The 26,819-nt window shown below is 34.8% G+C and overlaps 3 protein-coding genes across 3 annotated transcripts; 2 read left to right on the top strand and 1 right to left on the bottom strand.

The window, feature by feature from the left end:
- The first annotated feature begins 7,404 nt into the window (after nt 1-7,404).
- LOC133307369 (photosystem II 22 kDa protein, chloroplastic) lies at nt 7,405-8,919 on the top strand. The gene is made up of 4 exons (XM_061507874.1): nt 7,405-7,702; nt 7,788-7,901; nt 8,187-8,427; nt 8,591-8,919. The coding sequence occupies exons 1-4, from the start codon at nt 7,487-7,489 to the stop codon at nt 8,833-8,835; spliced, it is 816 nt and encodes a 271-aa protein (XP_061363858.1). The 5' UTR covers nt 7,405-7,486; the 3' UTR covers nt 8,836-8,919.
- Nucleotides 8,920-13,441: 4,522 nt separating this feature from the next.
- LOC133307466 (uncharacterized protein At4g08330, chloroplastic-like) lies at nt 13,442-15,076 on the top strand. The gene is made up of 2 exons (XM_061507978.1): nt 13,442-13,655; nt 14,336-15,076. Exons 1-2 carry the CDS (start codon nt 13,564-13,566, stop codon nt 14,733-14,735), a joined length of 492 nt encoding a protein of 163 aa, XP_061363962.1. The 5' UTR covers nt 13,442-13,563; the 3' UTR covers nt 14,736-15,076.
- Nucleotides 15,077-19,731: 4,655 nt separating this feature from the next.
- Nucleotides 19,732-21,832, bottom strand: LOC133307448 (uncharacterized). Its single transcript, XM_061507960.1, has 2 exons — nt 21,348-21,832; nt 19,732-20,452 (listed from the first exon to the last, which is right to left on the bottom strand). The coding sequence occupies exons 1-2, from the start codon at nt 21,652-21,654 to the stop codon at nt 20,130-20,132; spliced, it is 630 nt and encodes a 209-aa protein (XP_061363944.1). The 5' UTR covers nt 21,655-21,832; the 3' UTR covers nt 19,732-20,129.
- Nucleotides 21,833-26,819: the final 4,987 nt, after the last annotated feature.

Raw genomic sequence — 26,819 nt, 5'->3', positions numbered from 1 at the left:
AGGTGGACAGAGTTCACCAGGAAGATATTTAGAGAAAATGTTCATTTTAAAGTTCAGAATTTTCATGCTCCTTCTTTTTCTTGCACGGCATTTTATGCGAGTCCTAGGGAAGAAAATAGAAAGGAGCTATGGGATGATCTGCTAAACATTAGTCTCCATTGTAATGGGCCGTGGTTGGTGGCTGGGGATTTTAATGAAATAGCAAATCGGGATATAAGAAAGGTGGTTGTGAGTTAACTTAAACAGATGTTCCAATTTTGCAAATGTTCTTCATAATTCCAAGCTGCTGGATCTTGTCGGAGTTAGAGCATTGGTTTACATGGAAGGGTCCGAAAGTTCTTCATCTTGATCGTGTTTTTAAGAGGCTGGACCGAGCCTGTGCTAATGCAAGTTGGAAGACTACCTTTACTGATGCTGGCGTAAAAGCCAGGGTGAAATGGATAAATGATGGGGATAGAAACACCAAATTCTATCACATTAAAACAGCTACTCGAAGAAGTTCGAATATGATTCTTGAGTTAAAAAATTCTGATGGGATTTGGGTGAAGGAAGCTAGACAACTTCACCAATTGGTAACATATTTCTATAGCAACTTGTTTAGTGAGGAAGTCCTTAATTGTGATTGGGTGAAATCAAAGACTACTTGGCCCCTTCTGCACGATGATCTGCTATCTAATCTGACTCGTAATCTTTCGGATGACGAAATTTCAAAAGCTGTTTTTAGTATCAATGGGTCAAAAGCTCCAGGGGAAGATGGTTTTCCAGCTGCCTTTTTTCATAAGAATTGGAGTCTTATTAAGACTAATGTTATTAAGGATGTTAACATGATGTTTCAGAATCCCAATCTGATTCACCTTGTGAACTCGACTCTTCTGGTCCTCATTCCAAAAGTAAAGAGACCTGAAAGTGCTAAGCAGCTCAGACCAATCTCTTTGTGCAATGTCATTTATAAAATCCTCAGTAAAATTCTGGTTAACAGAATGAAGCCCCTAATGGAAGAGATGGTGTCTCCCTTCCAAGCTAGTTTTGTTCCTAAACGACATATCCAGGACAACATCATCATCACCCAAGAGCTGATCCATTCAATGCGTAGAATGAGAGGAAGAAAATGTTTCATGGCAATTAAAATCGACTTGGAAAAGGCTTATGATATGTTAAATTGGGAGTTTGTTCGTAAAATTTTGGATGAAATTCAAATCCCACACTGGTTCACAAATATTATCATGAATTGTATCAACTCTGATAAGGTCTCAGTGCTTTGGAATGGAGCCATTGCAGGTGACTTCCTTCCTTCAAGAGGAGTTCGTCAGGGTGATCCTTTATCTCCCTACATTTTTGTTCTAGCCATGGAAAAATTGTCTCATCTCATTCAAGATGCGGTTGACAATAAGAGATGGAAGCCAATCTCCGTGGGATCAAAAGGTCCTAAGATAGCCCATCTGATGTTTGCTGATGATTTGATGTTGTTTGCAGAAGCTTCTCTAGATCAAATCAAAGTTATAGTGGATTGCTTGGAGACTTTTAGTTCAATGTCTGGCCTAAAGGTTAGTATTCCGAAATCTAGTATTTTTTTCTCGAAAAATACAGATGCTCACATTGCAGATGATATCACAAATGTGTGTGGCTTCAAGCAAACTCACAATATAGGGAGATATCTTGGGTCCATGATGAAACATGGTCGAGTAACCAAAGACCATTATGCTGATGTTGTTGCAAGAATTAGGCACAAGTTATCTGGTTGGAGTAACCAGGTCTTATCTTTTGCCGGTCGAATTACACTTTCCAACTCCGTTATTTCAGCAACTATATTTCAAATGCAACACAGTCTGCTTCCTGTAGCCATTTGTAATGAAATAGAGAAGTTGCAACGTGCCTTTATTTGGGGTGATAAAAATGGTCAAAGGAGATCTCATCTGGTTGCATGGGATAATATTTGCAAGCCTAAGAGCATGGGTGGCTTAGGGGTGATTAACCTTCGTGTCCAAAATATGGCTTTCTTTCACAAGCTTGCATGGACGATACTTACTTCGCCCGATTCGTTGTGGGTTCGAGTTGTAACAAGTAAATATAAGAGAGGTTTGGATCTTCGGAGGGAAGTAAATCATAAAGCATATGACTCATACTTCTGGAAAAATCTGTGTAGTGTTTGGCCATCTTTTCTTCAAGCAATGCAATGGGAGATTGGAGACGGTAATGATGCATTATTTTGGACAGACAATTGGGTGGGTTTAACTGAGTGTCTTGCCTCTCTGGCTACTCGTACTCCAACTGGTTTGGAGTTGAATCTCCCTGTTAGTGCCTTCGTGAACAGCAATACTGGTCAATGGAACTTTCCCTATATTCGTCAATATCTCAATGATCAAGCTGTTGCAAGGATCCAAGTTGCTCTCATTCCTAGTGCATCGGATGGAAATGACCGCATTATTTGGAGAAATCAAAAGGTTGGCTGCTCTTTAGTTAAAACCGCGTATTATAACATGCTTGGTTTCCCTCTCATGCCATTGAAAAATTCTTGGACTACCATATGGAAATGGCATGGGCCTCAACGTGTTAAATCTTGTATGTGGATCATAATGCATGGCCGCCTTCTTACTAAAGACCGCACATCTAGATGGAGTGGGGAATCTGGTCATTGTAAAATATGTCCTGGTGAGTTGGAAACAAACCTCCATGTTCTAAGAGATTGTAAGCATGCTAGAAGTGTTTGGAATTCTCTGGTTTCAGCTAATCGGCAAAGCTTATTCTACAGCTTGGATCTTAGAGATTGGGTTGAAAATAATATCTTAAAAGCTTGGAATCAAAGTAATTCAGATGATTGGCGTGATGTCTTTTTTATCTCTTGTTGGTTCATTTGGGGATGGAGGAACAAAAGTGTCCCTGATACTAACTTCAAGCATCCAACCCATGGAACGCACATAATTGCTATGTATATAGAGGAAGTTCGTAACTGTATGGGTAGGAAGGCTATGGCTACTACTAGCATTCATCCAACTCGTATGAGTTTATGGAAACCTCCAAGGTTAAATTGGGTGAAGATTAATATTGATGGGGCAGTTGAAAGGAATACTGAGGTGGCTGCTTGTGGTGGGATTATCAGATCTGGTGATGGCTCTTGGTTGGGAGGCTTTGAGTATCATATTGGTGCTTGCACTCCTTTAATGGCGGAGCTTTGGGGAACTCTAAAAGGTCTGGAATTGGTTTGGCAACTGGGATTTAAGAAGGTGGAACTAGAAGGAGATGCTTCTGAAGTATTCTCTTTGCTTGCTGATTGCAATGCAGCTTGTCAGCCTCGTATAGTGGCTAAGATATAAGCACTCATCGGTCAGGATTGGGAGGTAACGCTTTCTCATATTCCAAGAGAAGCTAATTCCTGTGCTGATTGGTTAGCCAAGTCTGCTCTTCACAAAGATACTGGATTCTGGAGTCATAGAGTTATGTCATTTCACCTTGCTAAGTTATTTGATCACGATCTTCAGGAAATCTCCTCTTGTAGGGATATAGACCCTGGATAGTTATTTTTTGTTTCTGGTTGTTTGTTTGTTTTTGTTTGGGGCTTCGCCCCCTAATGTTATCAAAAAAAAAAAAAAAGATCAAACTCATACAAGCGAAACATTTATACGACGAGAGCAACATATATTCTTCAAAAGAGAAAAGCTTAAATGTATGTTTGTAATATTTTCTATTATTAAGTGTAAGTGAAATAACGCGTTAACCCGACTTATCAAAAATAAATTTAATTTTTTAATGAGATCAACGTAAAACTTTATTTAATAATAAAAAGCTAAAAAATATAAGCTTCAAATTGTATATTTTTAACATCCTTTGTTCTCCCAATTTTTATTTTTATTTTGCTAATACTGCACAGTTTTTCTGTCAACCTTTTACGTTGCTTTATTTTTATTTAACATTTTTACCTTGCTTCATTAGTAAAAGTAAAGTGAGATCGGGAGTACGTCGCGCACACAAAGACTGAGCGATAAAATTTTGTGAGAGGTGAAGTAAGTAAAATCCATATACCAAATTTAAAGAATTGTTTTTTTAAATTTTCTTAATGGGGAAGGATTCATTTACAAACTTTTTTAAATTTTTTTACAAACATAGTGAAACGAGTGTTCTCCCGGCAAAATATAGTGTAGTTTGTAATAAGTTGTAAACAGAAAAGTTTGTAAATATAACCTGTCCTTTCTTAGTATATGAAGAATCATTGAATTTTAGGGAATAAACTTATGTTAATTTTATTTTTTAAAGTTTGAATGAGGTCTAATATAAAAATTTATATAAATTTGAAGGAAGTTAGAATCCACCCCAATGCCTCCCAAACTCCACCGCCGGTGAGAGCGAGAACCTTGACCCAAAAAACAATATTGGGACAAAATTACAGGAATTTCTTTTATTGATCATGATTTGAAGCCGTACATTCTTATAAATAAGTTATAGCTGTTAACATAATAAATTTAATTAAAAATCAATAATAATAATAATTTATATAGCTGATATTTAATTATACACATTTTTTTTTTTACTTTTTAACTTCAAGTTTATTTAATAATTTCTCAAAGAAAAAGCGAGGACAGTCAGTCTGTATGGTTCATTTAAAAAAACATATGTTACAAGTAACGAAGAAAAAGTGTAAAATTTTAATGCTTTATTTTTCAGATTTTTTTTAAGGATAAAATAATTATGTACTCGTTGTTATTTATTTTAAAATATATCGTAACTGTTATTAATTAAAATTTAAAATAAATAAATAGATTTGATGGGCTTTTTGACCCTTATAACCCTTTATTAATAATTAATTACCAATTCGACTTTGATTATAAACTATTTCAAAAACTTAACCTCTTCAAAAAACATAACACCAATCTGTCCATGTTTGACCGTTGACCACCAAGCCTACCCGGGTACACCCCTCGCTGCCCGGGTATTTTTTGAAAAATTTTGCCTACCCGGGTAGGTAGGGGTGTACCCGGGTAGTGTTCTTCGAATCTGGGAATTTGCTTGCATTATTTACCCGGGTATGGAGGGGTGTACCCGGGTAAATGTCGTCCAGAAACCCCAATATTAATGGGTTTCGGCTATTGTTGCGAGATTTAGGATTTTTGCCCCCCAAATCTCTGTCCCTTGAGCTCTCTCGACTGAAACAACACAAATATATTTCATGTCATCAATTTCTCAACGTTAATCTTTGTAGGACATTAAGATTACACATCCACAATCCCATTTTGTGCTCAAAAATCCGAACCAAGCTCTAAACCCAAAACCTAGACCTAATTTTCGTATGAAAGATGAGTTCAAGTTCAAACATGGTTTCTATAGTTATTTACTACAATGGAAGGCATTTTGAAGGTCCGAACGGTGTCCGATTTGAAGGAAAAAACGATGAAAATTACACTGGGCACGTAATGAAGAATGCGAGCAGACACCGACAAGTTGCTCACAAGATAATGAGCAAAATGTCCGGGCTCAGCGTCTGCCCTCCTAGTCTCTGTAACAATGGCCTCCCGGTCATAATCACCAAATATGTTATGGTTGTCTCCATCATATAGTGCTGCTCCTGTGACACCATCAAAATCAAACCCCAGTAGCTTCGTCCAGATAGGAGCAGTCATGATGATATCAATCTCGCAGACACGGGAAGTCAGCTCGCCTTGCGAGTACCCAAGGTTCTGGTAGAAGGCTCTTACCATAACCTCCGAGTATGGGCACCGCATCTCCGCCAGGTCAACTAAATGTGTCTCCTCAAGAAGCGGCACAATGTCGAACCGCTCCAAGTTGAAGAAGGCCGAATTCAGTGATTTCGGCTCGCAGATCTTCCGGCTCATGAAATACTTCACGAACCTCTCGTGTGCAAGTATGTCATCCTCAAACAGATATCCGAACGTCAAGTCCGGAGCCTGACTCGAAGCAGCCTGGGGCTGAGAGGATGACCCTCCATCGTGACGACTCTTGGTTCTTCTCTCGGAATGGGTCACTGGCAGCTTTGAAACGCGTCTAGAGGTCATTGCGTCACACTATTAAACTGAAAAAATAACCAAAATCAGAAATCAGATATATACAGGTTAGGGTTAGGGTTAGGGCCACTTTTTTTCAAAAATTAATCGGTCAAAATCAAATTACATAACCATGCAAACTACAAAAACGCAATAAGGGACAAACATATTGGATGAAATCAGAACAGGAAACATCCAGAAAGAAATTTTTTTTTACCTTGGATGGATTTCAATCGGTAAAAGGCAGAGACTCATAATGCACGAACTAATGATCACAACCACGAAGAATTTGAGCAAGATTTCGTCCTCAATCGCGCAACACAAGGAACTTCCAGCAGCTCTACTCGGGTACCACTTTGTGGGTTTTCCAAATGGGGCTGCTGGCTTGTTAAAAAACCCTACCGTCGACATTTACCGGGGTACACCCCTCCATACCCGGGTAAATAATGCAAGCAAATTCTCAGATTCGAAGAACACTACCCGGGTACACCCCTACCTACCCGGGTAGGCAAAATTTTTCAAAAAATACCCGGGTAGCGAGGGGTGTACCGGGGTAGGCTTGGTGGTCAACGGTCAAACATGGGCAAATTGATGTTATGTTTTTTGAGGAGGTTAAATTTTTGAAATAGTTTATAATCAAGGTCAAATTGGTAATTAATTATTAATAAAGGGTTATAAGGGTCAAAAAGACAGATTTGATGTTTTTTCTTGTAAAGGACATAAGTTATGTCATTTTAAAAGAGGGATAGATATAAAAAATAAAAATTATAAGAGAGAAAGTAGATAATTTTTTTAATTTAAATTTTAAAAAAAAATATTATTTTATGTCTATTTTTCACTTAAAATAACATAATTTTATTTTATTTAAAATAATTTTTGTCCTAAATTATAACGTATTTCAAATATAAACTCATTTTTAAATGTAATATTACATTATTACCCCCCAGTTGCTAGGGAGGAGTAGACAAAGAAATCTCGGGTTGACAAATCCTGATTTGCCACGTCGACCTAATGCAGTGGATATTCTAAAATTGTGCACCGAATAAGACCTGTGTCAGAGTTCCAATGGGTCGTAGACACATGTCCCTTGTTCTTAGCTACCATCGCTTTTCAATTGTACTAAGTACTAACACTCGGAGTCGGATGCAATAAGAAAAAATTTCAGCTTCATTTAGATTTTAAACTCAACGGGTAAAACAAATTACAAAGAGAAAGAAATTTACTCGAGTGAGTCTATTAAAGTTTGAGGCAGAAAAAGAAAAGTAGAGGCCCCAAAAATTATGTTTGTAATGCCTCAAATCAAAACATTATCACAACACACCACATATGGAAAAAGTTGACGTGGGCACTCTAGTTGCCTGTCATTAACTCTTACATGACATCCACACCTCTGTTAAAGATTGTATTCCCATTCTACTATATTTTGGTAAACTCTTCATAATATCTTGGAAACCACTCAGAACATAGTGAAGTAACAAGGTTTTCCTACTGAAGCAATGGCTCAAACCATGTTGCTCATGTCTAGTGTTTCAAGTAGCTATTCCGTGGATTTGAAGAAAGACCCTTTGCTCCAACTACAGAGTCAAAGATTAAGGCCTAGGTTCTCTCATATCTCATTCAACCCACTTCCTTCAAATTCTTTGGTTTTTTCATCCCGTACATTCACAACTCTGGCTCTCTTCAAATCAAAGACCAAAGCCCCTCCAAAGAAGGTTCTTTTTCTTTAATTAAACTTCTGTCTAATCTAGAGTTTGCATTTTCCAGCACACTGAATTTGGTTTCACGAGATTAATTCAGGTTGAGAAGCCAAAGCCAAAGGTTGAAGATGGCATCTTTGGCACTTCTGGAGGATTTGGTTTTACCAAGCAGAACGAGCTCTTTGTGGGTCGTGCTGCCATGCTCGGTTTTGCGGTGAGTAAAAATTTCCTTTCTTTTATCTATCACTTCCTTGCCACATGTTTTCTTATCTTTTCAAAATATAATTTTTTTATTAATCTTCTTAATATTTAATAAAAATATTAAATATAAAAAAAATGAATGCATCTAATCTAATATATCAAAAAATATGTAGTTTTCTCTTCGTTTATTTATTAAGAAAATTATCAGAAAACTAGTTATGAGGATTTAGAATTATTCCTTTCAAGTAATTGCCAAAAAGGGTAGATAAATTTATGCCATAGGTTGCTGCATTTGCAGGCATCGTTGTTGGGTGAAGGAATTACTGGCAAAGGAATTCTATCACAATTTAATTTGGAAACTGGAATTCCAATTTATGAAGCTGAGCCTCTTCTCCTTTTTTTCATCCTTTTCACCTTGCTTGGAGCCATTGGAGCTCTAGGTGACCGTGGTAAATTTGTTGACGATGATGAACCTGCTACTGGACCTGTTATTCCTCCAGGCAAAGGCGTCAGAGGTGCTCTTGGTCTCAGGGAAGGAGGTAAGCTTTCTGAATCCTCAATTTCTCATTTCTAACTTTCAAAATTGAGGTCCATTATTATTATAACTAAATTGACTTGTCTGAATATGACAAAGTTGCTTTAAACATAAGCAGTTAGAATTCTGATGAACATTTTGGGTTGCTTTCTTTTGTGCATTACTAGGTCCTTTATTTGGATTTACCAAATCCAACGAGCTCTTTGTGGGAAGATTGGCTCAACTGGGTTTCGCTTTCTCTTTGATTGGAGAAATTATTACTGGGAAGGGAGCTCTAGCCCAGCTCAACATTGAGACTGGGGTGCCAATTAATGAAATTGAACCGCTAGTGTTGTTCAATGTTGCTTTCTTCTTCATTGCTGCTTTGAATCCTGGAACTGGTAAATTTGTTACCGATGAGGAGGAAGATTAGATACTAACCCCCTTTGTTTGTACTTTAAGAAATTAAAACTTATTTTGTTCATCTATGTGATCAGTGCATTGAGTTCCTCGTAAACAGCTCCATCATCTCTCTGCATAATTGCAAGTTATCTCAATAGATAGATACATCACCCGGGTCATGAGCAAATAAAATCTGCATTAATACTTAAAATTTGCTTTGTTTACCCGTCATAATATAACTCAGCATTAATAAAACCTCTATCGTCTCTCTATAAAAACTGACACTGAGACAACGTTAAAACCTCTATCCTCAGTTTTCATTAGCGACTCGCAAGAAAATGACTCCTTTTCATGGTGTAAAGCTATCAAGCACAGATTCCGACACGGCGTTTTTGATACGTTCCCGATACGTTCTTGATACAACTATTAATTCGTCGACACGATACAATATGTTTCCGATATGCGTATCGGATACGTTGGAAAAAAAATTCAGAATATCGGTGCTTCGTAGGTGTAAACTGCACAAAAAAGAAAACAGCTCTCTCTCTCTCATGCTAAAAGGAATTACGAGTAAAGAAGATACCTGTTAAATAACTCTTTCATGGTTATTGATTCAATAGACCTGGGGAAACAAAGGCATTGCTTCTTCGATTTTCATCATGATTATACGTAATGTAAATATTCCACCGATGATAACAGTTTAATCTCCGCATTTACGTGATTAATAAGTGAGGCTGCATCTAAAAGGACATTTGATTGTGCAAAAAATGATTTAAAATTGTCATATAAATATCACTATAATTTATGGCACATAAACTTTTGATTATTGTTTTATTGAAAGATGAGAAGACGTTGAGGGCAACTGATACGAATCCGGGGAGAATCTCAACTTAAAAGATAGTGCAAGAAGTAGGAGAATTCAAAATTCATATAAATTTTACATTACTGATCCATATAATTAATGTGAGACTCAAGTTCCATACATTGCAATTAGATCTTAACATTCCATCACATTCCGCAGTCTCGGCGCCCATATGGGCTTGGCTTTGCACTAGTCTTTTACTAGCCATGGGTGAACACTACAATTTCAGCGTCACCAGGCCGCGCCTCTCTATTGCAACTGGGAGACATGGTTGACAGGCTCTGACACCAAATGATATGGACCTTGGGAGAACTTCATCTCAAAAGCTAGCCCAAGAGGTAAGAGAACTCAAAGTCCATTTAAATCCCACATTAGCATCCATATAACCAATGTGGGACTCAAGTCATATACCTTGTAATTAGATCTTAACATTTAATGTTAGGACCCATTTGCAAGGTGTGGGACTTGAAGTCTTACATTGATTTTGTGGGCAACAAATTTAAGATTTATAAGGCTTTGGGCACTCCACCCTTTGAGCTAGCTTTTGGGGTGGTGCATCTCAAGGTTCTTATCAAATAATATCAGAGTTTTTCACTATGTCTCCCGATTGCAATCGAGCGGCGCGGGAGGTGATGCTAGCATTGCAGTGTTTGCCCGGGGTTAGTAAAAGACTAGTCCACGTGGGCGCAGGGCTACAGAGCGTGGTCGAATGTTAGGACTTATTTGCAAGGTATGGACTTGAAGTCCCCACATTGATTGTATGGGAAACAAATGTGGGGTTTATAAAGCATTGGGAACTGTCACTCTTTGAGCTACCCTAAAATTATCCCAAGGTTCTTATAAAAAGTTGTTATATACATCAATTTTGGAAGAAAATAGGGGATTTGAGTTCAACTACTTCAAGTTTTAAATAGATAATAGAAGACAACCTTAAAAATAACTATCCACTAACACTAGATATGCTTCACTAATAGCTATGGCCTATCCTTTAGGAAAGTTGAAATTCAAATAACTATCTACTACTTAAACAACCCAACAATTTGAAAATAATAAAAATAATAAACCTATATCATTCCCTCCCTCTAAAAATTACTCTGGTCCTCAAGAATAAGATTAAGATCAAGCAATTGAATCATCTTGAATATCCATTTTCGCCTCATCATTGTTGTTGATTGGAAAATATCCTCTAGTCACAACTCTTTCTTTCCTCTTCTCAAAGAATTTTAGAAGTGAATTTCTCATTGGATATCGTCTAAACCAAAAATTTGGTGTCTTGGTTGAGGGGTTTTGTTTTATTAAGACACTTTGACCATATTCAAATTTTAATAATAATGGTAGTGTTAAGGGAGTTGCTTGTTTGGTGGATATAGCTAGAAAAAGAGAAATGTTTGGGTGTGGAAGCATCATGAATGAAATGAGAGCAATGAAAATGGAAGAGTTTGGTGGTTGGTACAAGAGTTCTAACTGTCTGGAGGGTTTGGTGAACATCTCCTTCAATTTAACGGGAGTGCCTCTGAACTGCATCTTCTAGTTTTTCCAATCGTTTCTCCATACCTGGTTGGCTTTGATACCAAGTTGTTACATACACATATTTTGGACGAAAATAGGGATTTGAGTTCAATTGAGGGAACCCTGTCTCAAGTACACAAACAAGTGCACACAAATAATTCATCTCTTATGATGATCTTTATTCAAATACTTCAAAGTTTAAGAGCTCATTTGGATGAGCTTTTTCCCCTCCAAAAGTTACTTTTTTTTTTTACGAAAAAAGCACTTCTCAGAAAAAGTATGTTTGGATACCTGATTTTAAAAAAAGCAGAAGTCGTAAAAAAAAGTCAAAAACCTATTTTTTTTGTAAGCTAAAACTTTTAGCTTATAAAAAAAGTAGAAGTCAAAAGCCAAATATTTTTTTAAAAATCTAAAAGCTATAGTAAAAAGCACTTTTAAAATAACAAGACATGAAAAGCATTTTTTTTGAAACTAATCCAAACGGGTTCTAAATAAATAATACAAGACAACCTTAAAAATAACTGTCCACTAACACTAGATAGGCTTCACTAATAATTATGGCCTAAGAGTTGAAATTCAAATAACTTCCCACTATTTAAACATTTCAATAATTTAGAAAATGGAAAAATGTTTCTCGTTTTAAATGACCCAACTTGTATCATTTCACTCTCACAAAAAAATGAGACCCACACTTTTTTTTGTCCATTCTCTCTCCTCATAATTTATCTCTTTCTGTCACTAAGGGTGTGCATGACAATCATTCTATTCCCTAGCACTGTTTTTGAAAAGAAACAATTATTTTCTATTTTTGTGCCTTGGAACAGTTTCTGAAAAAAAAATGTGTTTCATAACCTATTCTATTTTTATTCTCAGAATGAGAATTGTGTTTGATAACATAACAAATAATATAATAAAAAATAATTCCTATTAAATATAAAAAAATTTCATATCATCTCTTTCATTTCCATATGGTGTGGTTGTGGTGGTGGTGGCGGCGGGTGGCATGGTGGTGGTGGTTGTGAGGTGGTGGTGGCAGTGACGGTGGCGGTGACGGTGGCGGTGGTGGTGATGGTAGTGGTGGCGATGGCGAGGTGATGGTAGTGGCGGGGGTGGTGTAATGGTGGCCATGGTGGTGGTGGTGATAATGGTTGTGACGATGGTGGTGGCGGCGGCCACGGCAGTGGTGGTGACGGTAGTGGCTAGGCAATGGTAGTGGTGGTTGGTGACAGTGATGGTGATAGTAGTTGTGGCGTCGTGGTGGTGATAGTGGTGGCAGTGACGAGGGTGGTGGTGGTTGCGATGATGGTGGTAGTGGTGATGGTGACGGTGGCGGCGGTGGTAGTTGTGGTGGTGGTGACAGTGGCATGGTGGTAGTGATGGGTGAAGGTGGTGGAAATGGTGGCGGTGGCATCGTAGTAGTAAGGGGTGGTGACGACGGCACTAGTGGTACGATGGTGGCGGCAGTCATGTCGGGATGATTGTGATGGTGGTGATGATGGTATAGGTGGAGAGTGATTGAGAGATACATGTTTCTCATTTTGTGCTTGAGAATAAAAAAGCAAAAAAATTTTGATTCTTTTTTCTATTCCCCAGCACAAAAATTAAACCGGTTTATCCCGGGAACAAAAAAATCAATTTTACCAACGAGTTTCCTATCCATTTCTGTTCCCGGGAACAGAAATTAAAAAAGAATTAATTCTGAAAATATTGTCATACACACCTTAAAATAATATAATTTTACATTCTTTAAAATCACATACACTATTCTCTTGGAAAATAATAAACCGTAACAGGAAGGGCAAGCAAAATTTCATTTGTCCACGCCTCTTCATTTTGGTTTTTGGTACCTTCTTCTTTTTCCTCGTTGGCACTTGGAACCTACTTCGTTTACACGCGTCACCCAAACTGGCATACTTGAGAATTTCTTATTGCCTTTGTGTCGGTGAAGAACCGGCTGAACATAAAAGATTCTTAGATTTTTATTTGACGTAATAGATATAATTTTCTTCACCCGACGTTATTGTTTTCTTAAATTATTGTAATAATGATTCATGAGACTAATTAATTATAATTGACACACACAAAAAAATTATATGACGTTGAAAGTTGAAAATATATGTAGGTACCAAAAAAAAAAAAAAAAGACAGTAGAGTGAGTAGACTAGGTAAGTAGTGTATTGTAAAAATGTCGTCTAAAACATTCGCTTGTAACACCAACAATGCGGCATCGTTTGGGGTGAGTCAAAGTCGTCGTACGCTGGACACGTTCCCGCAACAACGTTAACTACCAAGGTTGCAGTTACTTTCGTTTTTCCTGTAATTAATGTGTGGCCTTTACTTGTTCGGCAGTGATTATATTCATCGGAAAATATAATCTCAATTCTCAACATGGATAATTCGGTGTTTAACAACGGAGATGTTCACTATAATCGAACTTGCTCCTCCTATTCATGTTCTTCTCAAAGGGATGTCCGCTACAGGTTCTCTCTCTCTCTTCTCTCTTAGATTCGGCTTCGGTTTGGTATTGGGCCTGCTGGGTTTGTCACAAAATTCCTTTTTTCCATATTAGAATTTCAATATGAATTTGCTTGTTTTCGAATAAATACCCGTCATGCCTTTCTTTGGTGTTTGTATAACTGAAAAAACAGTTACTAATTTGATTCTTCTTGGATATTCCATCCAATCCATGACATGTTTTGGTTCAACTTATAACTGTGTAAAGTTTCGTTAGATTTTGTTTCTCCTGTTGTGGTTGTTGCTATCAGTATGATGTTTCTAGACCCTCTGAAATTGAAATAGTATATCTGGACCATAACCTTTAGCTTTGTATAACAACACTATGCAGGTTAGACCCATATGTTGAAGGGTAACACACTAAGATGGTTTTCTTGGAAAAGGATTGGTTGTTTATTTTGAATCTCAATAGCATTTGAATATTAAGTGGCTTCTTTTAGATTATTTAAGTGATCTACTCTTGTGAAGAAGAAAATTTTGATATAATTTAACTCTGTCACTAATTGGAAAGATAATTGATGTTTTGAGTCTTTCACAGAGGATCTGTTTCCAAAATTGTGTTCATATCATTACATAATTCAAATCCAAGAGTTATCTGGTTCTTCATGATCAAGATTTACACATGATAATTCTTTTGTTTTGGCAGATGTGGTACTTGCGGGTACGAGCTTAACCTATCCTCGTCTAACCGGAACACCTCATCCATCGGTTCTAAATATGGGAAATCCATAAAGCGAGGTATTATATCATTCTACAATATTGATGATAGCAGATTTACCCAGTTTGATGAAATTGAATGCACCCCCCGTTTTTCTAAGCGCTCATGGGGTTTGTTCCGCCGAAAAACTAAGCTTCTTTGTCGTAAGTGTTGCAACCATATTGGAAACGCCTACAATGTTCACACTTCATCCTTTTTTTCTCTTGCATCAAACGGGACAAGACCATCTCCTGGCTCCGAAGCATCGAATCATATGAAATATGACATTCGCATTCGTGCCTTACAGCCTTCATCATCTGAAGAATATGGAATCTCTGTGTTAGCTTGAAAATTTAAGTACGTTGTGAAAATTTTATTGTTCCTTCGTAGATAGTAATCAGCAGGGACAAGGAGAGGTTGGGATTTCATTATTAATATAGGAAAGTTCTGTTTTAGCAAGGGCTTTGTGTTCCCCCTTCTCTTTCTATCTGAAGTGTGATTAATATATATACTCGTATATAAGAGTTGTAATTGTAAGAATTAAATTGAAATGAGTTACAGGTAGGGGATGTTTGGGAAGTTAATTAAATTCGCAAAACTTCAGAGAGAGAATATTTATAGGTCGTGCTACGAATAGACCACAAGTTATCTAGCACTGAATAGCCAGTTATGGGAGTGTGTTGTTCCTACTTTGGAAGGCCTCTTATATAATGTTGATATTAATCATGAACAGTTTGTGTGGTAGATTTAGGTCTGTTTTTCTCAAGGGTGTATCATATCAATATAACAATAATTTAATGAGTTACAGATATAAACATAGGCTCAACATACGTAGAAGCTGAGAATCAAAGGAAGAGTATAGGAAACAGTAGCTTTGTGGCTGTATTCCGAAGTAAGAAAAATCAGTACACAAAGCAAAAGGTGTGCTCTAAGATGGAGAAAATTTTAAAATGATGTAAGAGATAGTCATAACGATTTTTGTCCTTGTGTATCCCATTAGGTGTTAGGCAAGGGTTCTCACATGATGCATGAAATTGTGTACAAGAGGAGTGAGATTCGGTGTGGTGAGATAATATTTATCTCTGTTTATAGATACAAAAGTAAAATTCCTTTATTGATCCAATGAAATGTGCCTTTCTGTAGGACTGTGCAAAAATTTCAATTTTTTTTTTTTGAATTTTCTCAAGAAATTCTTCAGCACATAGCCGAAAATTAATTTTTTCGAGATGTAAAGATCATCGAAATGAATTTTGCCTCTATCAATAAAGTCTTTTTTATACACATGATCAAAGATCGAACCTTTATCAGCATGCTTAAAGAATTCAGCCATATTGGTAAAAAAGATTAAATTAGATTAAAAAAATTCAATAATCGAACCACTTTATATAAAGCCTGTTCAAGAACTGAAACACTTTGCCTAAATTGGTTTGAGAACCATAAGAATTGAACTAATTTTTTTTCTTCACTAATCAGTTCTAAATCGGTTTGGAATCAAAATTAATTCGTAAAAATCAAAATTAATGCGTGGCTGGCTAAGAGCATTTTGTATATAGTGTAATGTTATTTTGGCACATCTCTCGTACAACATAAATAAGTGGACATATGTCTTATAAGGGAGAGGTTATACTTACTTTTTTTTCTTCTTCTTATTTTTTATTACTACTAAATTTTAACCGTTGATTTTCGTCAATTTAATGGTTATAATTTATTAGAATTAATAATTAATTAATAAATATGACACAATAAATTATAACCGTTAGATTGACAAAAATCAACAGTTAAAATTTGATAGTAACAAGTAGTAAAAAAAAAAAAAGTAATAACTATAACCTTTCCCGTCTTATAAACCAAAAGTCAAAAGGTCAAAACATTATTTAATTAGGAAGATTATCACAATCATCTCAATTTTGACAATGTCGGTTCAATTACTTTAACTTTTTTTTTTTAATATTCCATGTTCTAAACGTTCAATCTAAAAATCCTCATAATAATTAAAGCTCTCAATTATTAAAAGAACGTAAAACATAGCCCTAGTTAATAAGAGATTTAAGTTTTGATATCGAGTCAATAATGATCAAACATAAAAATCATGAGATTTGTTTCTTTGCTTGGGCCGATTGCCACTTTATGGACCTTTCTCCCATTAAAATCATGATCTCATGGACGTTTACAACCAAAAACATAAACCACTTTTGCTCGGGGAAAAGAAAAGAAAAAACGATCACCAGACTGCAAGCACTTAGACTCGAAGTGAATTTCAATCTTCGAATCTCTTTAGGTTTATTCGTGTTTGTCACGAAATATTTCTAGTTTTAAGAAAGGTTAAGGGTGACAGAATATATTCTATGGAATGAAAATGAAAATCAAGATAGAATTATTATATTTGTGTCAAGATTGAACTAAAATTACAATATATATTTCTCCAAAATATATATATATATATATGAAAAATATTTTATTTACAAACTATACTATATTACCCTTCATTTTCCTTTCTTTCATTCTCCTTCCTCTCCCTTGAATTTCTTTTCTTCCCTTCCAAACTCCCAAATAAAGTCTAAGGTATTGGGTGATAATATTTTTAATGATTTATATTATTGTTTAAGATATAATATATCAATATAATAGTGATATAATGAGATAATAGTAAGAACTAGAGTTTAACAATAAAATCATCGCACAGATCTCAGGCAATGTGAATGGAACAGTAGCTATGAGCCTAAAATTCAGCACAATAATAGCAATGAAGAGTAGTGTGTAAAATGTGTAAGACAAGGAGATTCCCAGATGTGAGTCAAGTTAGATGTGCGGCGTGTGTACAGGGATAGGAAACCAAATGTGATGAGGGAGTTTTTGTGATGCAGGTATTTAGTTCATGCTAGTGGCCGGCCTAGAATGTTTGGACCGATCCAACATTCTTTTTCTTTTTTTTTTTGCCAAAAGAATTTATGATGTAATTCAATAAAGAATGAATTTATTAAACAGTCAGGGCATCAAGTTCCTATCTCACATGGTAAACTTTTATTTATTTGAATATTACTAACACATATTTGTAAAATCAAAAACATAAGAAAGATGGAAGTCGTACTTCACTGTTTCACTACAAAGCCCCTATAATAATACTTTTTACACACTTTTTAATAATTTTTAGAGTAAATACACTTTTTGTTGCTCAGAAAATCTCACGATGTCCGCTTTATTCTCTAGTAAATAAAAAGGCCTATCGTAGTCCTTAAAAAATTCAAAATGGACCCATTTAGTTGAAATCGTGGTCCCTCACAAATTCAAAAAGACCCATATTCCTTAAAATGACTAAAATAGGTCCATTTTGAATTTCTTAAGGACCACGATGGACCTTTTTATTTGCTAAGGACTAAAGCGGGTATCGTGAAATTTATTGAGGACCAAAAAGAGTATTTACTCTAATTTTTAAATAATAAAACAGGATAAATACACGTTCTGATATTTTTATTATTATTTTTAAACAAATATTATAAGATGTGATCTGAAACAAATAAATTGCAAGCAACAAATCTCAGGCTCCAAGTTAAAAAGGGGGCATCAATGAGACGGCAACAAAGGAGAGGTTTAATTTCACGTGGGCTGTTACGATGTAACTCTGAAATGAAATTGACAAGAAAGTGAGAAATTAAGGAATAAGTGACCAAGATAGATAAACCAGTAGGTAGGGACAGAATGGAGGTTGTAAACAGTCACAGAGGCCTAGCTATTCAGGTGTCTGTGAGTCTAAATTGCCATTATTGATCTTTATAATATTTGGGTTACACTCTGATATTGTAGCAACCATTTTAGCAGATTTGGTAAAAAGAGAGAAATAGTGGAAGGAAGGTGGCAGGGAAAGGAGGAATTAGATGGGAATTAAAGAGAGAATCAAGGAATAAGATTGAGGAATTACAGAGATAAATTGAAATATTTCTTTTAATGATTTTCAATTACTACATGTCACTATTAAAAGCAATAGAACCATAACTAACTGAAATTAAAATATAAAAAAATTACAGTAATTGAAAATATTAAAAAATTCTATGTCCCAATAAGTTGCAACATATATATAGCAACTTCACCCTTTTTTGTGAGGTTTGACAAAACAAAATAAAATGGCTTACTAAAGGCCCTTATAATTGTAGGCTTGTAGCCAAAGCAACTACAGTTAGGTGCATAGTTGCTGCTCTATGTTGTCATATGTCACGGATGAGTTCACTTTATCAATAGTAGAACTTTGAGGAATCCCCTGTTGCCACTCTTCTCCGTTCCCATCACATAAAGTAATAATGTTTTTTTTATGCAATGCGTTACACAGTTATATACCAGAGAAGCACATGTACACATGCAGGCCTTGGCATGGAGAAACAACCTCTGTCTCTCAAGCACATATACAGACACATGCAAATACAGATATACCAACAATTAATAAAGAGATACAATACAAATAATCAAAAGATTAAGCATTAAATGAGAAATTATAATGGTATGGAGGATGTTAACATATAACCACTTTTTGGTGGAGAGACACACTGTACAATTTCTTAATTTTATACATGAAATAAATGCGCACATAGATTTTTATCAGTTGTTGATGCGCTTTCCTATCTTCTTCTAAGCTTCTTTTTTGTACTATTTCACCAATTTGACATAAATTCAGTTTTCTTTGTTTGAAAGGAAATCCATTAGTTCTTCGATTGCAAGTATCTAAGCCTTAACTGAGGTTAAAGCTACTCATCCTACGCCTGGGCCAAGTGGCCTTTATATATCCTAAACTTAGTCATAAAGCAATTAATACAAAATAATTTCGATCATATAATTTCGTATGATCCAAATGGTGCCACATTTCCACCATTCCCCTCATCTGATGCACTTGTTGATTTTAGTTGGGTGAAGATTCGATTATGTCTTGTCATTTTCGTCTGCTCCGAATAAAGTTTCTCTCTACCATCCCCTTGCACTGTGGTCCTGATGTGGCAAATTCATGTCCCTACCCCTAATGCCATCGATCACTTGGGGACAAAATGGCCTTGTATAGGATACCATTAAGCATATTATAGAGGCCTAATCGGACAAGCACACATGCAGTATGACTTGCGTGGGAAGAACTAACTGATGTTTGATGAGATTATTTGAACAAATAATTTGCAAGTTATTTATTTTAATTAGTTAACACTTATTTAAAAAACAATCATTGAGTGTTATTTTGAAAATTGGGAACAAAGACATTCTCCCACTAAGACAACTATAAGACAAGTACTGTAGCATTATGCAATAGGGCCCTTATGCTTCATTGTTTCCCACTATGGGTACCTAACATGAGGAGTTTTGGCAGTGCCTCAGTATGGAAAAAAGTTATCAAATGTTCATCTTATTTTAAGTATAAATCTCAAAACCAAAGAAATTTCATCAAACTCTTTTACAGCCTGTACTCTCTAGTATTGATGGAGAAATTAAAAAAAGAAAAAAAAGAAAAAACAGCAATAGAATTACACAAAGAACCCCATCACCCCAAGTGCTGAAAGCATGCAAAGCACTAGCCTTTTCTTTTTCTTTTTCTTTTTCTTTTTTCTTTCTTGTAATATAAAGCACATTTTCGAAAGAGTAACAAAGCTATTTTTGACTCTAGCATGTGAATAGTATTCTATAACTTTACAGTAGTCACACTGCAAAGTGAGAACCAAAGGCAGAAATGGTCTTCTTCTTTGGTGTCACTTTCTTTTCTTTTAAAGGGGTTCCTTTATTCCATGGTCGTCTTCCTCTTTGTCAGAGTCCTCACCCAACCCTTTCTGACCTTAACTCCTTCTACCTTGCTGCCAACGTGGCACACACCTCCGGTCTTCTTCCACCGGATGAGCTGGAACATGTGACCTATCCGCTTTCGCCACCTAAACGTGTCACGTGACTTCCCATGTTCTATCACGCTCTTGGTCTCCTTGCTCATGTCCTTGTTTCGGATGTTCCATGACATCTTGTTGCAGTTCTCTAGGGACACCTTTGAGACTGTGCTCTTTTCCCACGAGGCCACCCCATTTTCTTCAAACTTGATTGAGATGAATGAGTCTACAAAAAAAAAGTTAAAGTCATTCCACAATATTATTGTCATAATTCGTATCTACCAAGACAAAAGGAAAAGATGTAAAATTCTTGGCAAAGGTAGAGAAAAGAAGAAAATACTTTATTATATTATTCTAAGGTTTGTACTTTAAATTATGTTGTATTCTTGTACCTAACGAAACTTCGAATTTTGGGTATATATATATATATATATATAGAAGAAGAAGAAATAAAGTCAATGTGATATTATATATTTGCACTAAATTGAGGTAATATACACCTAATATTTTCTGCGTGTCTATTGTGCTGCCGACGGATTTGATTGAACGCGGATTTAAAATAAATGTAATTGGAAAGAGTTTTCATGATACTGTATATTAGTTATGGACATTCAATAATGGCATCACATATATACCTTTCATAAACATGAATGACATTTTGCCAGATTAATTAGGTACCCTAATTCCCTACCAAATCCATAGACCATAATCTTGCAATATAATTTTTCAATGTAATAATACTCTTTGGCGTTTGCATCTGACACTTACATGCCAAGCCAAGAAGAAAAGAATGACATAACCGAAAGCCTTCCTATCTTAGCAGCTACGCTTTTTGACCTTAATTTCGTCATCATCACAATCTAATCTTCCACATGAAGACACACAAACATGCACTGATAATTCTCCTCCAATAATGAAAGCAATTCCCATCTCACCATAACATTACAAGTGGTAAAATATTCCCCACTAATAATGCTAAAAATTATAATCACAACCAAAGGAAAAAATAAATTATTTTTATTTATATTGAAAGAATAAGATAGATTGAGGAAGAAGAATAAATAAAAAATATAAAAAAAAATTAACATTAGCTAGCTATATAACTAAAATTAAGTTATTACCTTCTGGACTAGGAGAGATATCATACTCATAGTTTTGAGATTTCCAGAGCCAGGATTCTGGGCGAGTGAAGAGAGAACCAAAAGCAAAGATCTTGTGAATAGAAGTGGATGGCTTTCTATTATGTATGGAACTTTGAGGCCTTTGTGAAGCTTTGGAGGCAGAAGGGTGGTTGTGGTGACGACCCTGTTTTGCAGCCACTAAGAGGAGCCTCTCATTCAAGCACAAGGGGCATACCCCCACAACTACTTGTTTTGGGTGGAAATAGCAGCATGATTTTTCCTCTCTGTATCCATTATTTCTATTCATGTTATGGGTTGACACTTTAGAATGAAGCAGGTGAAGTGAAGAAGAATGCAAGGAAAGTTAAAAACCAAAGTGATGTGAACTAATTTAAAAAGATGGTAAGGTATTCTTGAGAATATATACGGTGGAAAAAGGAAACTAAATGGAAGATCATGAGCATGGCCCCACCTTGAACAATGAAATGTACCAGTCTCGTGTAGTGTAATGTAATTTACAAATTGGGTTATGGATATGTATGTATACAGCACAAGATTCCTTGCTTCTAACTCAGAAATATGCAATAAAACTGCCCCCGTTTAGTTTATTGGCTTTATTAATCTCATGTGAGATAAGAGAAGCTCTCTTATGTCATAAAGATAATTATTAGTGAGACTCACTCACTTAAAAAAAAAAGAAAAAAAAAAAGTAACACGAAAGTCGATGTATATGTAGGAGAAAAAAATACTCTCCTACAGCATAAGATAATATTTTCCCTTATATTAGCATTTTCCTTTAAAGTTTAAAGTTTTACCACCTTCTCGGTTTTAATCAGGTTATATTTACAAACTCTTATAAATTATATTATGTTTTTCGGAAAATATATTTTTAGTTGAGTCTATTTTCGAAAATACACAATTGAATTTGTAAACAAAAAATTTGTAAATATAACATTTCCTTAATTCTATTTCATAATAATTTTCTCCGATGTATGTCCTTAAATTTTTTTAATATTTTCTGTTTTTGCCGAAAAAGATTCATGTCTTATATTTATATAACATTGAGTAGATCTCATAAATATCTTTCTCTTTTGTCTGCTCAATAAGACTCACTTTTATGTGAGTGTGAATTAAAAAAATTCTACAACACACATAAAAATATTTTTCCCTTAAAAAACAGATCTCTTATCTTATACTTAGAATTGTAAAATCTACCAAATGGTGGTAGCTCGATTGATGCATGGGAGCTAAGTAAGTAAGAGTGAGAGCATGTATTCGAATCTTCCCAATATCACCTTTGAAAAGGATTAAAGCTTTAATCCTGGACCAGTCTCGAATCGGATTAGTTGCGAGCAATGAACGATTGAGATATTTTCAAAAAAAATTTGTAAAATCTTAACCCAAATTAAAAGTTTGTTTTTTATTTTGAGAAAGTTTAAAATTTAAATAACATATTGACGTTTTGAAATTGAAAAGCAAATTGGGTTGTGCTTGTACCAAATAAACTGTTTTGAATCCTGAAAAATATCATTCTTTTACTCTGGTTCTTAAAAAAAGTGATTTAGTTTAAAATTCAAAATTTTGTATTCAAGCCAAAACCACACAGAATTCGATTTTCGTGTTAGCATCCTGTTCTGAATTTGACTTAAATAAACAAATCAAATAAAAAATAGTATATTCAACCAAAATTTAATATAGCCTTCTTATAGACAAAGTAGTGGTTTTCAGCAAAATAAGAAAAATTCTTCGTAATCCTGTGCCATTAAAGACTCCGTGTATCCCCTACCCAAAAAAAGAGAAGGAGGGGGGGGGGGGGGGGGGGGGGGGGGGGGGGGGCGCAAGATTTTTTTTGAAATAAAAATAAATAGGAAATTCCCCTTAAATAAAACAGAAAGATATTTTTAGAGAATGACCGAGTGTATCATCCGATATAGTTCGAATAAACTGATACATCTAATTATATTTATTCTATTCCTTCATTTTATAATTAATATCAAATAGCTTTCATTTATATATGAGGTAGGATCCTTTGACACTGGTGTCAAATTTGAAGTTTGACACCTCATCTGAGAATCGTTAGATCAAAAAAGATCAATGGTGTCACATGCTTACAAATCAGAGTCGTTGATCTTTTTTGATCTAATGGCTCTCAGATGAGGTGTCAAACTTCAAATTTGACACCGGTGTCAAAGGATCCTATGTTACTGTTCACTTATCCTAACTACATTTACCATGGACCTTAATCTTTACTTTAATTAATTATGTAGGTCACTTATTGGCTCCATTAGGTTGGTGAACAGTTAATCATACCAGCGGGGCAAGACTACCTAACTCAGTTTTATATTATGAGAAAATATAAAATATACAGAAGAGAAACTAACAAGGGGAAGAATATACATATACGTAAAATAAAAACTTTTAAGAAGACATAGTAATACCTTAGGAAAGGAGAAGGATTTCCTTCATTTCGAATAAAGTTTTATTCTTGCCGAGTGTATCATCCGATATAGTTCGAATAAACTGATACATCTAATTATATTTATTCTATTCCTTCATTTTATAATTAATATCAAATAGCTTTCATTTATATATGAGGTAGGATCCTTTGACACCGGTGTCAAATTTGAAGTTTGACACCTCATCTGAGAATCGTTAGATCAAAAAAGATCAATGGTGTCACATGCTTACAAATCAGAGTCGTTGATCTTTTTTGATCTAATGGCTCTCAGATGAGGTGTCAAACTTCAAATTTGACACCGGTGTCAAAGGATCCTATGTTACTGTTCACTTATCCTAACTACATTTACCATGGACCTTAATCTTTACTTTAATTAATTATGTAGGTCACTTATTGGCTCCATTAGGTTGGTGAACAGTTAATCATACCAGACGGGGCAAGACTACCTAACTCAGTTTTATATTATGAGAAAATATAAAATATACAGAAGAGAAACTAACAAGGGGAAGAATATACATATACGTAAAATAAAAACTTTTAAGAAGACATAGTAATACCTTAGGAAAGGAGAAGGATTTCCCTTTCGGAAATCCCCGAAAGATGTCTAAAGGAGCTGAGAGAATTAAAGCGAGCTTATGTTTTCAGAAAATAAAATACTTTTATTATAAACAGAGAAGTATTACAGAGACGAACACATGGATAGATGTTTATAACTCAGAGTACTTGCACACTTCACTCGATATGTTTACAATTAAACCATCTACCTATTTATAGACTCAGAATTGAAACACGAAATTAAAATACAACAGGTAATCCTTTCTTTTATGAGTAGGGTACTCATTGGGCCCCATCGTCACTTCAGATAAAAGTAGGATTCCTGACAAAACTTCTTCACAAGCTTTTTTTAAAAAAAAAAAAAAACCCTGCCGACACTTAATATTTACAAAATGACCTGCCGACGTTTTCTATTCAGAATTATTCTATGGACACAATTCTGCCGACATTTTCTTTTCTTCTGACAACCTTTCATAAAGTCTGATAGCTAGTCTATAGAGTCTTGATGGCTGGGCTATAGGGTCTGGCACCTAGACTTTGTCCCCAATGTTTTGTCTTCCAATTGTGTCCATGGAGTCTCCAGAAATTGGCGAAGATATATCTTCTTCTTCTTTATCTTTTTCAGGTTCTACTAGCTGTCTGATCTCCTTTTGAGCATTTAATATCTCTTCTATTTTTCTTTTTAGTATTTCTAGAGTATTTTCTTCTTGGCTTTTTGGCAAAGCCACAGCCTTTAACGGATTTGTTTTTTCATCATCAAGCACTATTTGAGCTTGTGAAGGCATAGAACCTGCTTCTATGCTAGCTTCTTGATTGCTCAGAAGGGAGCAATTACCTATCTCACTTGCTTTTGTGGCCGGGGAACCATAAGATTCTTGCTGAAATTTATTTACTTCTTATTGTAATGTAAATATCTGTTTGAGAAGTCTCTCCCTTTCTTCAACAAGATATTCTTTTTCCTCATTAAGATTTCTGATTGTTCTGGATAAGATCTCACATTGATCACAAAATATAACTTTTGTCTGACTACTGGAAGCTTTTAGATATGCTAATGGTTCAGTAAAATTTCTGAGAGAAGGATGGATATGAAAATGAGGACCTATGAAAGATCTTGCAGCAGAAAAAGCTTCATCTATTGTATGGAAACCTTTATACTTTGGATTTTTAAAATTTCTGGTGGATTCTACAACATCTATCCAGGAATTAAAGACTCCAGGATTATTACCTTCAAACACAACATAAAATCGAAATCTTTCTTGGCTTAAATTAAAAGTATATCCTAAAGCATTCATGGCTGCTATAAAATGTTTTCTATCTTTAGGTTCTTTATTAAATGAGACCCATAAATTATCTAAAATACATTTCTGTTTTAAAGTAAAAGTTTGTCCTACTAGTGGTCTAAAAGATATATTAGAACTGGGGTATATTTGGAGATTAACATTACCAAAACTTAAATTGTTTGTAGCTGGTATTACAGTTTTCTGTTCTACTGGTCTTTGATAACGATTTTGTTCTAAGATACGTTGCTGTTGTTCTTGATTATACATAATTGCTCTAGGATTGTTTCCTGGTCTCATCTGAAAATTGTAATCAAGAATTAGTTATAATTCTGGATAAATAATCATCTATATAATTATCTTCTCCTTTAATATGTTCAATATTAATTTTGTACCCATGATTAATAAATTTATCTTTTAATATTAACCATCTTCTTCTTCCTAATTTATTTTCATTTAATTTATTATAAAATTTTACAATAGCTTCACAATCAGTTCTTAAAGTAAATTCTCTATTTACAATAAAAATTTCAAATGCATCTAATCCTTTGATTACTGCTTCTATTTCATAATCTATAGAACTACGATTTTTTACTTTATGTTTTCCACTAGCGTACCTGCATATTTGTTCTGTTTCTTTTTATGAATATTTATTAGGCTTTTTTCTTAACTCAGCGCCCTATCCTAATTCTGATCCATCTGTTACTACTATTCCATAATCTGTATTTAGTGGTAATGTTAAAAGAGGCAAACTTTTTACCAATTCTTTTATTTGTTTAACTAATTTTTTATCTTCATTATTGAAATACCTTTGTCCTTTTATTGATGCTTTACTATAGAATGGTCCTAAATATTTACCAAAATCTTTTATAAAATTTCTAGCATAATTACATAATCCTAAGATTCTTTGTAATGTTTTTAAATCTTTTAAATCTTCAGGAAATTCTATAATTTTTTGAGAAATATGAGGTTGTAGTTTCATAGTACCTTCTCCTAATTCTAATCCTAAATATTTAATATAAGTTTTTCCCAATTCCATTTTCTTTTTACTAATTATAATTCCATGTTTAACAAACTCAGAGAATATTACATGTAAGTGTCCTATATGTTCTTTTATATTTTTACTATATACTAGAATATCATCTATATATACTATACAAAATTCTTTATGTTTTAAGAAAA

The sequence above is a fragment of the Gastrolobium bilobum genome, unplaced genomic scaffold (assembly GCF_033153095.1).
Source record: "Gastrolobium bilobum isolate Gb01-03AN ecotype WA unplaced genomic scaffold, APGP_CSIRO_Gbil_v1 utg41344, whole genome shotgun sequence".
NCBI classification, from domain to species: Eukaryota; Viridiplantae; Streptophyta; class Magnoliopsida; order Fabales; family Fabaceae; genus Gastrolobium; species Gastrolobium bilobum.
The sequence above is the reverse complement of the archived record's forward strand: the minus strand, read 5'-3'. Positions and strand labels throughout refer to the sequence as shown.

Bases quoted from the DNA above. Each gene is read 5' to 3' on its own strand.
- LOC133307369 (XM_061507874.1), top strand. From the start codon at position 7,487: ATGGCTCAAACCATGTTGCTCATGTCTAGTGTTTCAAGTAGCTATTCC. The intron at 7,902-8,186 runs GTGAGTAAAAAT...CTGCATTTGCAG, and splicing joins CTGCCATGCTCGGTTTTGCG to GCATCGTTGTTGGGTGAAGG. The intron at 8,428-8,590 runs GTAAGCTTTCTG...GTGCATTACTAG, and splicing joins TCTTGGTCTCAGGGAAGGAG to GTCCTTTATTTGGATTTACC.
- LOC133307466 (XM_061507978.1), top strand. From the start codon at position 13,564: ATGGATAATTCGGTGTTTAACAACGGAGATGTTCACTATAATCGAACT. The intron at 13,656-14,335 runs GTTCTCTCTCTC...TTGTTTTGGCAG, and splicing joins CAAAGGGATGTCCGCTACAG to ATGTGGTACTTGCGGGTACG.
- LOC133307448 (XM_061507960.1), bottom strand. From the start codon at position 21,654: ATGAATAGAAATAATGGATACAGAGAGGAAAAATCATGCTGCTATTTC. The intron at 20,453-21,347 runs GTAATAACTTAA...TTTTTTTTGTAG, and splicing joins TATCTCTCCTAGTCCAGAAG to ACTCATTCATCTCAATCAAG.